Source organism: Nothoprocta perdicaria, unplaced genomic scaffold (assembly GCF_003342845.1).
Source record: "Nothoprocta perdicaria isolate Ctin4 unplaced genomic scaffold, notPer1 scaffold_163, whole genome shotgun sequence".
Lineage (NCBI taxonomy): Eukaryota > Metazoa > Chordata > Aves > Tinamiformes > Tinamidae > Nothoprocta > Nothoprocta perdicaria.
Window position 1 is genome coordinate 1,733,744 of NW_020454794.1, and position 12,607 is coordinate 1,746,350.

General features: G+C 42.8%; 1 protein-coding gene across 1 annotated transcript in view; it reads left to right on the top strand.

Moving 5' to 3' along the window:
• The window catches only part of NPAS2 (neuronal PAS domain protein 2), a 47,935-nt gene that overhangs the window by 23,907 nt on the left and 11,421 nt on the right, over positions 1-12,607 (top strand). Inside the window, exons 7-15 of the mRNA XM_026035652.1 lie at positions 1,082-1,200; positions 2,788-2,870; positions 3,583-3,689; positions 4,415-4,562; positions 5,194-5,275; positions 6,032-6,173; positions 6,901-7,007; positions 7,186-7,278; positions 11,816-11,962. Coding sequence (XP_025891437.1) covers positions 1,082-1,200; positions 2,788-2,870; positions 3,583-3,689; positions 4,415-4,562; positions 5,194-5,275; positions 6,032-6,173; positions 6,901-7,007; positions 7,186-7,278; positions 11,816-11,962 — 1,028 coding nt within the window. The remainder of the gene's footprint in view (positions 1-1,081; positions 1,201-2,787; positions 2,871-3,582; positions 3,690-4,414; positions 4,563-5,193; positions 5,276-6,031; positions 6,174-6,900; positions 7,008-7,185; positions 7,279-11,815; positions 11,963-12,607) is intronic.

Consider the following 12,607-nt stretch of genomic DNA (forward strand, 5'->3'; position numbering starts at 1 on the left):
CCATAATGTTTTAAAAATCTTCTCTTTGGAGTCCTTCCTTTTCTGTCTCTTACCCTGCTATCCTTGTTATCAGCTTTACATTGTTATGTTAAGGCTTTGTGACACATTGAACTGGGCTCCAAAAGCATGTGTGATAACCAGGTTGAGACCTCCATCTGCACAATTTAGGCTAGTGAAGTAAAGCCCAGCTCCCACCACAGCTTCATGCTCAGTTTTCCTTCACTCCATGGGAGCAGGACTGCAATACCACCCAAATTTGGGTGAAGAATTGGCGTTTTGTCACTGTAACATGGAATGCTGGGCTAAGCTAAGGCAACRGGATCTCTTGTTGACGCAGCACTAACTTAGGAAGTACTTGAGGCCCCTCAATGCAATACAAAAGCCATGCAGTCATGAAAGGCATAGCAAACACATACAAAACCTGTATCAATATCATGTCCTTATTTTTTTTACTTCAGACCAGGGTTTCATCTGCACCGCTACAAAAATGGCCAGTTCAGGATGCTAGTGCTGTACATGGGACCCCCCACTTCTCCTTAAAATAAACAAACCTTGAGCCCATTGGGGTCTGTTCTCCTCAAACACAGGGTGGGAACACACATTTCAGCAGCTGAGCCATTTCTGCTAGCTCGATGAAGCCTTGCTGGCTTTGGTCCTCAGTGTTTTGCCACTGATGACTTGCAGAGTCTCTTCAGCTCCCTCCCTTGCCAACACTTTTTTCACTGCCTCATGGAAGCAACGCGCTAGGCCTGCTGCAGCATATATAATTATTGTGAATGGTGAAAAGGAGCAATTGGATGCGTGGGGTTTCTCTCCAGAAAACTGGTTTATGCTCTCTAATAAGGTTTGGCCGTATTTTTATCAGGATTAACCTGTAAGTTGCATGCTTGAAGTTAAGCTCTGATGTCTTTCTGCCTAACATGACTGACTTGGATTTAAATATATGCATATCAGCTTTAAAAGCTTTTAGAACACTTCACTGAATAAAATTAGTATTAGCACTCTTCAAGTGCGCAAAATATTCAGGGGGAGTAAATCTCCTATGAGGCATGACTGGGAGTCTTGTTTTTCCCATGCCTAGTGCCTAACTCCACTTGCAATGGCTTTGATGATGCTGCTCCAAGGGCTTACAGAACATCACCAGGAAAGCAGATCTGCTTCGTTGCTACCGTGCGTTTGGCAACACCTCAGTTTTTGAAGGTAAGGGCACATCCTGGATCCCAGGCCTTTTAGATGCTTTCAAAGCATTTCCAGACTGGGTATATGCAAAATTCTTAATTTTGCTAATTGAATGGATTACAGATATCACATTTCATGCATAAAAAATCCGGTGAAGAGGATTATCGGTATGAGCAGGATATGTAGAAACAATATCATTTCTGCCTTGCCTTGTGCAGGAAATGTAAACCCCACTTGTGTTAGGAGTTGCAATTCCCCYTCAAAATTAGGTTGTCCATTGCAACTTCTGTTCGACCTACAGTGGGACAGGGTAGAGGTGGCTACCTACATTTTCCTTTGGTTTCTTTGATATCTTTTTGTTGCTAGCCTTCCTCCTCCCAAATCTCAGTAACAAAATAGTGTTAGTTGCTTCTGGAAATAAAGACAGAACATTCAGCCTTGTGTCTGACACTGCAGTCTCCTCATCAACGTCCTCAGAGGTTAAAAAGATTAAAAAGCCTAATTGAGACAAACCCTGTATGAAATCACTGCTCCCTTGGCATGACTCTATTACTGCACAGGGACCTTTCAGAGCAATCTTGACTGATTTATAGTCATGATAGTCACATGGAGATTTTTTTTCTGGATAAGTGAGAACACTTCCCATAAATCTTAAGCATAATAATCATATCAGTAGTCAAGACCAGAGTTAAGGTTGCTCTGTGATCCTTGCAAATAAATATGCATATCTTTGGGCAACTAACATCTGAAAACAAACACAGTACAAGGGAGAAAGCTCTTTCTGAACAGCCCAGAGAAGGCTGTAGCTGTTGGGAAGTCGTAAGCATTAATCTCCTGCATTCACCAGGGCAAGTCATTTAACCCATGGTCCTGACTTCCTTCTCTAAATTGAGGCCAGAAACATTTGTCTGACTGCCTAGGCAAGGCAGAATTGTCATTTTGGTGTCACACAGCAATGCTTACACCTGAACAGCTCCTGAACTTGGTCAGCATTGATGTTGCTGTATGCTGAAGGGAAGAAGAGAGGAAAAAGAGACATGTGATGTCTTTTGTCACTGTACAGCCAGCCCCTTTAATCACCTTTGCRAGTATTAATATATATCAAAGAAACACTTGATGGCAGTGTCACCTCAGTGTTTTCTGAGCCCGAAAGACTTCGCTCCCAAAGAGTGGGAGCAGGAACAGAGGGGTGACAGGAGGATATCATGGAGCCCACAGGCCGGGGAGGTGGCACCAGGGAGGAAGGAGCAGCCTGTTCACATCGGGCTGTGGGGAGACCCAAGTGCAGTGCAGATGGGACCCTCCTGGGCTTCCCTGATCTCTCTCATCAGCTGCAGGCCTGAAAAACCACTTACTCTTTGARAGCACAGTTCCCCACCATGCAATAAGTAGGGAATCCCTTGGCACCTTGAGGACTGATCATGTCTCCCTCCCAGACCRTGCAGAAATGTGGGCAAATACAATCAACTGTTCTTTGGAATTAGCAAGGGATGTATGAATTTTCTGGTTTATCTTCTTACGTTCTGTGCATTTATAGCTAACAAAAGCTGCATGAAGTGGGGCGGTGAAGCTGCAACTCTCACTAAGAAGGTTTTCTTTGCCATGCAGGAGATGTGCATAGTTGAAGAACCCTTAGAGGAATTCACTTCAAGGCACAGTCTGGAGTGGAAATTTTTGTTCCTGGATCACAGGTTGGTGACAAGAAAAGCACTCTTGATAGTGATTTCTGCTTGTTTACCACTATTTTCATAAGTGTGATTCCCTAAAATAGTGTTATACTTMCCATCTAAGTCATATGAAGAGTAGTGCTCCCACTAAAATTCCCGCAAAAGCTGATGTTTACTATTTCAACTTGCATTTGTTTTTCTTGGACTCTTGAAACAAAATCACCCTGCTCTCAGACAGCATTCTCAATTAGCCTGTTCTTGCTTATTTCAAAAAAAAAAAATGGGCCAAAGCCTGTAACACGACAGAAAATGCCTAGTCATTACACGGCGGAGGGAGTCATTTCGAAACCTGGCCACTGGTTACGTGTGCCATTCCCAGTGCCTTATGGAGGGAAAGTCTGTGCTGGCCTGAGGCAACCACGCTGGCAAGAGGACAAGGCAACTGATAAGCTCTGCAGAGCCCCTGAGAGCAGGTCCTGGTGCAAGCTGCTTTAGAAACTGCCTTCTCTGGAAAGGAGAAGGCCTCACAGGCCTTGCCCTGGGAGCCAGCATCGTGCTCCAGCTCCAGGGCATCCCCAACAGGGCACCTGGGCGGTCACAATGCGGTCCCTTGGTGTGGGTGGCTGGATGCATGGCAGTGAGGGCAGGATTTGGGCTTCTGGATACCCGCAGCAGCGGGCAGGCTGCTGTTGGTGTCTCGGCCGTGCCAGTTCAGCTACGCTGTGCCCCAACGCAGAGCRCCGCCGATTATCGGGTACTTGCCTTTCGAAGTGCTGGGGACGTCCGGCTACGACTACTACCATATAGACGACCTAGAGCTGCTAGCAAGGTGCCATGAACACTGTAAGTACGCACAGCCCACATGTGGAATCCTTCTGGGGGGCTGTGGTGACTTTAAAATCTAAAAAGACTCTACATGGGTATGTGTGAGAACCCCTTGAAATTACTGGGAAAAAGCAGGGAGGAATTTGGTCCATAAATCCTTAAAACCTTTAGATACGTCGCAGCTTACTGCACTTTCAAAAATTGTCATACTAGGAATTTTGTTYCTTTTCCAAATGTTTTTTATCTTAGCATGATGTTATCCTGTATATTCGCTTCTTTCTTAACCGTYGCTGAAACTCTTCTACACAGAACATTCATCTTTTCAGGCATTTTTACCCTTTACTTTTCTGATGTATAACTTGAGATGACCACTCTTAGAAATTAACCCCAGCTACTTAACTAAGTAGTAGATAATCAACCCATAAAGATTTAAGCCCAGCAAAAGATTTATACTTAAGCTGTAGAAGATATTAATGCATTAATGTCCAGAGTTAAAGGTAGCTGTATTTGTACTATTTAAGAATTTACTGTTTAAGGCACCAGAAAAAGAGACCTACTCTTCCTTACGATGTTTGTTTTACCATTAGAGTCACAGGCCCACACACTCAAAAGGCATTTAGGCTCCTACCTCCCTTGGAAGCCAGCAGGGACTAGGAGCTGGGCCCTGGATATTTTTGTCACACTTCTCACAGTTCRTGTCATTCTCACCTCACGCGACAACTGTGTGTCTTTTCTGCTGGCAGTGATGCAGTTTGGCAAGGGGAAGTCTTGCTGCTACCGGTTTTTGACCAAAGGACAGCAGTGGATCTGGCTGCAGACCCATTACTACATCACGTACCACCAGTGGAACTCCAAACCGGAGTTCATTGTGTGCACACACATGGTAGTAAGGTATGGAAAGCAGCCGTGTACACAGTAATAAGGTATGGAAAGCAGCCATACGTGGCACCAGCGTAGCCGTAGTAAGCGACGGGGACCTAAAAGACAGTAAGTTAAGGGTGTTCTAATGATGGCATTTCTCTAATAAACATGAATGTGTCTTTTATGCAACAAAAATTAAGTCTGGAGTCTGTGAGGGACAAAAAAAAAAGTAACTTTACTACAGAAAAATGAACACACTAGGCCTTATGCCTTCCCTTATTAACCACGAGTTTACAGACAGATTAACTGCTGCATTTTTCCATTTTGTGTAACACCAGGGAAAAAACAGATGCCTTAAGCGTTCAGTTCCTGAAATTCTTATGTTGATTTTTAAAAGAGATGGAAGCTCTGAAGTGATCTTGAGATACAAATTTAACCTCAGCTCTAATATAACTCTAAACTCCACAAATATAGGAACTGAGCAGAAATTGAAATTTAAAACATGATATCTCAAATTTTGTGCAGAAGAATGCGACTTAAGTGATCTTCAGTTGTTCATTTATCCTGTAAAATTCTATGATAATTTATGCCTTTGCTTAAAGTATATTTTATGAAGTATAGCAGTATAATATTGAAACACGGAATTATATTTTACAATCAGTTATGCAGATGTTCGGGTGGAGAGGAGACAAGAGATGGGCTTGGAAGAAGTGTCCTCAGAGGTTGTGTCCTCAGCACTAAAGGTACAACAGGATAAAGGTGTTTTGTTTTGTTTTGTTTTGTTTTGTTTTGTTTTGTTTTTTAAATATATGCAGCAATCACAACCTGTCCCTATGTTACAGCCATCAAAGACTTCAGTGTTGTCTTTTCAGGTGGATTCCCTCAACCGCAGGATTCTCAAATTGCTTGAATAATTTTAAAGTAAACTGATTAAATTCATGAAAGAGGAAACCTGGAGATCACTAACAGTAATGAAATATGTGGAACATGAGCATGGCAATGTGAGATATCTCCATGTTCTCCCACCAAAGTACTACAGATTGAGATTCATTTGGGACACGTTTGGGATTGGGACAGTTTGAGATTCATTTGGGACATCCTTTCTTGGCAACATGTCTGCTGAGAGAAGGGAACACCAGCTCCTCCTCAAGGCATTGCTGAGGGTTCCTCAGAGGTTGCAGTGACTGTCACATCCAACTGAATGCAAAGGGGAAAAAAAGAGAGAAAATTTTCCACAGAACATTTCAAAGCACAAAATGACCATGGTGATAGCTTGCCATGTCTTTCCCCCTCAGTAAAAGTGCATTGGAAAATGAATCAGTATTTGTATGGGACATTGATACTTGGGCATAAGTCTTTTGCTGGCCTGCTGGGGAACAGTTCTGCTCAAGCCATTTTAGGCTAACCAAAGAAGAATTACCAGATGCATGACAAAATGTTTTCCCCCTGACAGATGTTTTAGTTATTTCGTTCTTTTGTTTTGTTATGTCTTGTTTTAGGAGAGTGGCTCCAGCTTGGATCCTGAACAGCACTTTAATGCACTCGATATTGGTGCCTCGATCCTTAGTGCTAGTCGGACACCCTCAGTGTCGTCCAGGAGCTCACCAAAATCCTCCCACACACCAAAATCAGACCCTGCATGTGAGTGGCATTTCTGGGTTACTGCATTATTCTAAATTTAGCCAAAGTACCGAATGTGTGTCTGTATGACACCGTTGCTAATTTAACAGTTATTTATGAGCTATCAGTGACACCTTTGTCACACAGAATGCAGTGCATAATCTGAAATTATAACATACATGAGGGAAGGCTCTAGTGCAACCATCCCTACACTGGTAAATAGGTAGTGGCGCTAACCGTGATATCTCCTGTTTAGCTTTGTTAGGAAAATCAAGATTTTTTGTCTTCAGAAGTTTAAAAAAAGCCATGTTTGAGGGCTGTGTGAAGCCCATGCAGACTTACACAAGCAGTAATAGCCTGTGGGTGATATTCTTTTGGCCAGGACTCAGGATGCTCTGTCTATGACTTGGGCACTCCTTATGCACTCTTTCTGCTCCCTAGTCTGGAAGGAAAGCTGATGATTTAACTTCAAATAAAGAGAGTTCCAGATGTTTTAGAACTGATTTTGGGGTCCCTTTGCTCTCTTCATCGGAGCACAGACTCCGAGTCTGTCTCACTGACTTGCATCTTTGCCCAGATTCTCCTTCCCAGTTTGATTTTACTGCTCCAGTTGCAGTCAACAGGAAGAGCCTGGACTGAAGCTGGGATTTAGCCAGACCACACATCACTTTTAGCCTTGTCTCATTCTGACTTAGAAAATGATGGTGATTTTTCAGCGTGTGGGAACTCACTGATACTTTCCTTACAGCTACACCGACAAAGCTGATTGCAGAGCCCAGCACTCCCTTGCAAAGGACTCCTGGCTCACAGCAGGATTTGCCCGTGCACAGACTCAGTCAGCCTACTGCTCTGCAGGTAACTTTACCCACGATGATAGAAACAGGCAGAAGGTTTGAAGCATGTTCCACATGTGCAGCTTAGCAGAGGTGAAAAAGACTTATACACAGGCCATGGCATTAGAAGCAATCTAAAATTAGAAAGAGCCAAACTTATAAATTAAGTTTTGCTTTGCTTTGTTTTGTTTTCAACCTAGGCTTCTTTGCCTTCTCAGCCTTCGTGTGAGCTTCTCCCACAGCAGTTGCTGCCCCAAGCAACTTTGCCAAATCAACCTGCACCTCTGGCACAGGTTAGTTGGGGACTTGGAAATGGAACAGGTCACTTCTCTGATATTTTCTCCCTTCATCTACTGAATAAATTGACAGAGTCCAGTGCTTTTAGGATCTTTCTTTAATAGTTAAATCCCCAAACTTCAGCACTCAAACTCTTAAAATACTATGGGAGTGTCATCTGAACTGTAATCTCGTGTGCTTACACATATGTTTATATTCAGACACTCACAGCAGAAGCACAGGTGCAGGTATGCTCAAGTGCACACCCACATTTATGTCAGAGGGGCACAAAAACAAGACAGAGAAGCTGTTTCCCACCCTGCCTCTTCAGAATGAGGCCCCCTCAAAATCAAGGTCCTGATGAAAATTAAAAAAAAAAAACCAGATAATTAATCCTCTTTAAAAAAATGTTTGGCTAATATAATGCAGAACTAATAGTAGAGCACACATCTTGTAGATCAGCAGGACCCCTTTTGAGAGATTGCCAGTGACAACAAGGGTGCTGCTAGTGGCAAAGTCCTCTGCTGGAATCTCTTAAGCCACATCTTGGAAGCAGCTAATGACCCAAAAAGCCACCCCCGGGTTTCACTGGCAGTGGATTTCAAAGAAGCGAACTTGAGTAGCATGTTCCCATCATTGCTATCCCACTCTGTGACAATATCCTGACATCCTACAATTTGGTAAGTGACTGAGGTCTAGACCTTAGGGGCTTCTACCATTTGTAGCCAGTACTCCTGCGCAGGACCCTGGAGATTTTTTCTGTACAAACCATATAAATCTGGAGGATCCCAGCTTTAAAATACCGATTTCTCATTTATCTTTTATGTTTAACATTCTTTTCACGACTCCACACCAGCCTGCAATGAAGAAACAGGGTATCAATTATCTGCTCTGAGCATTCGCTTTCTTTTGCACATATTCTTCTTTGCTATTCATTAATGCAYTTCAAAACACCAATTAGTTTGTTTATACAAACCTGGGCATGTTTGCATGTTTTGCTTGATTGTCCTCTACTCCCTTTTCTTCTCCATCAAAACTCATTTCCAGGAAGATGMTTTTCAGTTGTTTACCAAGAGCCCATTTAAATGGGCTTATTGGCATTCCTCTCCCTTTGCTTCTCAGCCAAACTGGAATATTTTGCAGTGTCATGGCCAGCAGTTCGACCTCTTTGGCCTGGCTAAATTTGGGCCTCAGGRACTGACCAGAATCTGTCTAAATATGAGTCCTCTGTGGTCACCTTCCTGAGYAGCAGCAAGTGCCCCAGGGCAGCTCAGGCAGGCGCTTCCCCGATGGCAAAGCGTAGGCAGAGCACACGGGAGCCGGCAGCTCCTGGGAAAGGACCATGCTCCTGGGAAAGGGAGCAATTCTCCACAGATTCGAGTGATGTTCTCATCATCTATTGATTTCCTTCTGTACTTGCCACCTAAAAATAATAAGCATGCCAGTCTACAACAATGCAATCCATTATTTAACAAGACAAGATAAGGATTCACCCTACAGCACTAAGCAAATGAGCGATGAGATCCAGGTAGAGCAGAGAAACCCAGGCATATTTTACACTGWTACCATTCCCTCAATTTGCTGGTCGATCATTTTCTCAGCATTTTAGCAAGAGAACAAGATCTTGTTGCTTTCAGAACCACAGCATCTCCTCCTGTGCCTCAGATATGCCAGAATCACTACTGAATTATTCCCGCATCATTTTACAGTGTCACTGCTTCAGTAGCTGCTCTCCGTTGGCTTTTTGCTGCTCACTCCATCCTGAAGCTGCTAAAACAAAGTTTTCTGAGTGTGTGCATGCAGGACCAAGGCATTTTTGGGGAGTCATCCTCTAGTGGGAGCCCAAGCATCCAGCCCAGGGGTAGCAGCAAGGGAAGGACATTTCCAAGAGCCACCAGCACCTCTGCAGCGAGCAGCCAGCTCCTGCCTCCAGCAGCAGCTGCTTGAACTTTGATTAGTTTTATTCCAAGCAATTGCTGTCTTGGTTTTGTCGCCACCTAAATACAGTTTTAGATCCCCACTTGCCAATTTGCCTGAATGAGCCCTAAAGCACCACACGGGGTGCTTGAGTGTGAATGGTTTGCTGTAAACCAAGCACTCCCCATTAAAATATTTGTATTATTATTGTAATAAATTAAAATCCCCAGCTCCCATGAAAACTACAGCAACTCGATGCTGTACACAGCAGATTTTTGCCTTGCATGTTTGCCTGCATCTGGAAAGCAGGTACAGCTGCAGCATTCCCTTTTCTGAGATCCAGGGGRATCTGCAATACACCTAAGTGAGACCCACAGTAACTTTCTTGGACGCTAATGATAGAGTTAAAGCCATGTAATGTTTTCTGYGGAACAATCTGAATTAAGCTCTTTAATTCATTACACAATTACAGATTTCTTCCCTAATTAGTWGAGCAGTTAATGATCTTGAGATAAATACTCTCCAGTGCAGGTCCATTGCTGCCCGTKTCTCACAATGCCCAACACAATGGAAGCTTTTTATCAGGCAGGTCATTGCTAGAGTTACCACCTAATTTTGGTTTCACAGTGGCAAAGGGAAGAAAAAGAAAGGAGAAAGAATCTCCTCCTCCTCAGTGGCTCTCCTTCTTGTAGGTCGTCTAATTGTTGTTGAGTTGTTCATACAAAAAGAAGAAAATAGAAAGAAAAATCGTAGAAATGTACGACAGGTATGAGAATGTGCTGAAAAGAATAACATGCAGTAATAATTTTAAATCCTAAAGCTATTTTTGTGTGTGCAGCTTTGCAAAGCAAATTCAAATCTAAAACTAATGCTGGGACATAGAGATTGTCTCTTATTAAAATATGAAATGAGGATAAAATTATTTCTTCTAAAATTCCTGTGATTTCTTATTTGAAAAAAATCAAGTTGATTTCCCAAAGTGTCTAAAAGGAGTTCATGCATCTGGATTGTCCCAGTGATAAATTTACTATTGGCAGACCACAGAGTTAAAATGAAACTTGTGCCTAAAACTGTTTTTACTTCCTTTCTGATAAAAATCCTTCCAAAGAGTTAAGAGAAGTCCTCAGAGACAGAATTCATACAGGGAAAATCAGGTTGTGAGGCTTTTTTGAGGCCTTTTTATTTATTTATTTATTTATTTAATATCCTTCCATATAGACCAGGAATTAGCTATTGTTAATGTAAGCTCTTGTTCTCCTGAAATTCTCCTGCTGGTGCAATTCCATGCCTAAAATAAGGGAGCCCAGGAACTCCAGACCAGACTGTAACAAAGACCCTCAAGTTCCCCTTGCAGTCCCTTATCTTGTTCTCAAAAAGCAGCAGGTTCCACCCAGCCATTAGCCATGTTACATACATATGTACTTTAAAAAATCATCCTTCYTCCCCTGAAGAACATTCCCAGGGAGATTTCCTCTGTTTCCTAGAGGGCATGTGACAGATCTTCCACTCATGTAGTTGTTCCACAGCAAAGTCGAGACAAATCTGACCTGGCACATGCAGGTTTCTCCAAGTGCCCTGAAACTCCTTCAGCAGTGCAATGTTGCTAGCACCTCAGTTCCCTCCTTGACATCATTTTTGGATTTCCTGTTCAGAAAAAAAGGGAAAGCCAGGAATGGTGTGAGCAAGAGCAGCCCCACCAAGCAGGAAGGTGCCAGCAACATTCCTGAACAGTTTTGCCCTCCAAGAGCAGGGCCACTAAAAAGCCACAGGACCAACACATCATTTTCAAGTCACTGCAGGATTTTTTTTTGTATTTTTCTTGGAATGAAAACTCATGCAAAGCAGCTACTCCAAAGCCAATTAAAATATTAATTAGCTTTGGGAACTTTARATCATCCCCTAAAACACCAAATGATATGAGGAGCTTATTACCATGTTAGTTTCCTCGGTGCTTATTGGATGATTCCCTTCTGTGTCATTGCAGATATTGGATATTTTGCTCTCTTCTGCACCCTCATTAGTGATCTCCATTTTATATAATTATTTAGAATAGCCCTTTTGCCTGCTGAGCTTCACCATTTGTTTTATGTCATGTGCAAAAATAATGAGTGTTCCTTRTAACCTGATTAATGCTCAACTGTAGAAATCTAGGAGGTTTTTATTGTGGTCAACCATTGCATAATGATAATAAGTAATGAGTGGAATAAATCACTGCAGGACTGCTATTTCAGTGTGGGAAAAGCAAAAGTTAGTAAAATTCTCTGGAATATATGGTAATGTCATGCTTAGGACTCCAAAATATAAGCTAGTAATAATAATGCACTGCTTGATCATCTAATATGTACTTGATAATATTTTAAAGTAGCACATTCTCAAAAAGAGTCACTGGGATGATTCACTAACAGAACAGGATCAGTGGAGTGTGGATCTCTATAACTGAGGCAACTTAATATTTGTGCATAAGATTGCAAATAGAACAGCTTAACCTCTGCCTAGATGTTAGTCTAAAGGTATTATAGACACACTTTATTCATTTGATTTTGTTTAAAAAATCAAGAGACCAATAACTTCTTACATATTAACACAGTATTGAGGTCTGTCCATAACCTAATGACTGATTTCTCCCCCTTTTTTAAGTTCTCAGCACAGTTCAGCATGTTCCAGAGCATCAAGGACCAGCTCGAACAACGGACCCGGATCCTGCAAGCCAACATTCGGTGGCAACAGGAGGAGCTCCAGAAAATACAGCAGCAGCTCTGCTTGGTCCAGGACTCCAGTGTACAGGTGAGGTGGTGTTGGGAAGGGGAAGCATGAAGCATCTTCTCACCTGGCATTTAATAGAGTGGCCAACTTCAGTGTAGCTGCAGAGCCCATGAAATCTAGAGGTGGGAAAACRAGCTCCTCTGAATGAGGATTTTGCCCTCTGCCAGTGTCTTGAGTAACGCACACTGAGGAAGATTGAGAGCTTCTGGAAGATGAAGAGAAAGGAGTATCTCAACCACGGTGGGAAGAAATTAGGCTGTTCAAAGTAGCACTTCAGTACTTCATTTACTGAGTCTTCAGACTGAGCAATGCTAATAGCAAAGGGCTCCCGTTCAGATTTGGCAATGCTCGTCTCCTTAGTTCATTAGCTTCAGTGCTTGCTTCAGACATGAATTACCAGTCCCGCCTGTCTCATCTGTCCTGCTCCTGCTTGGCCAGCAGCCCTGTGCTTCTCCCGCCCACCATCCTTCACCTCTTCCATGCACTCCCTGCTTCCCAACCCAGGCCCAGCTTGGAGACACAGCACAAGAGATGACTTTCCTCATCATGTTTTTGACATGTATATATCCAAAAAGAGAAGGAAGGAAGGAAGGAAGGAAGGAAGGAAGGAAGGAAGGAAGGAAGGAAGGAAGGAAGGAAGGAAGGAAGGAAGGAAGGAAGGAAGGA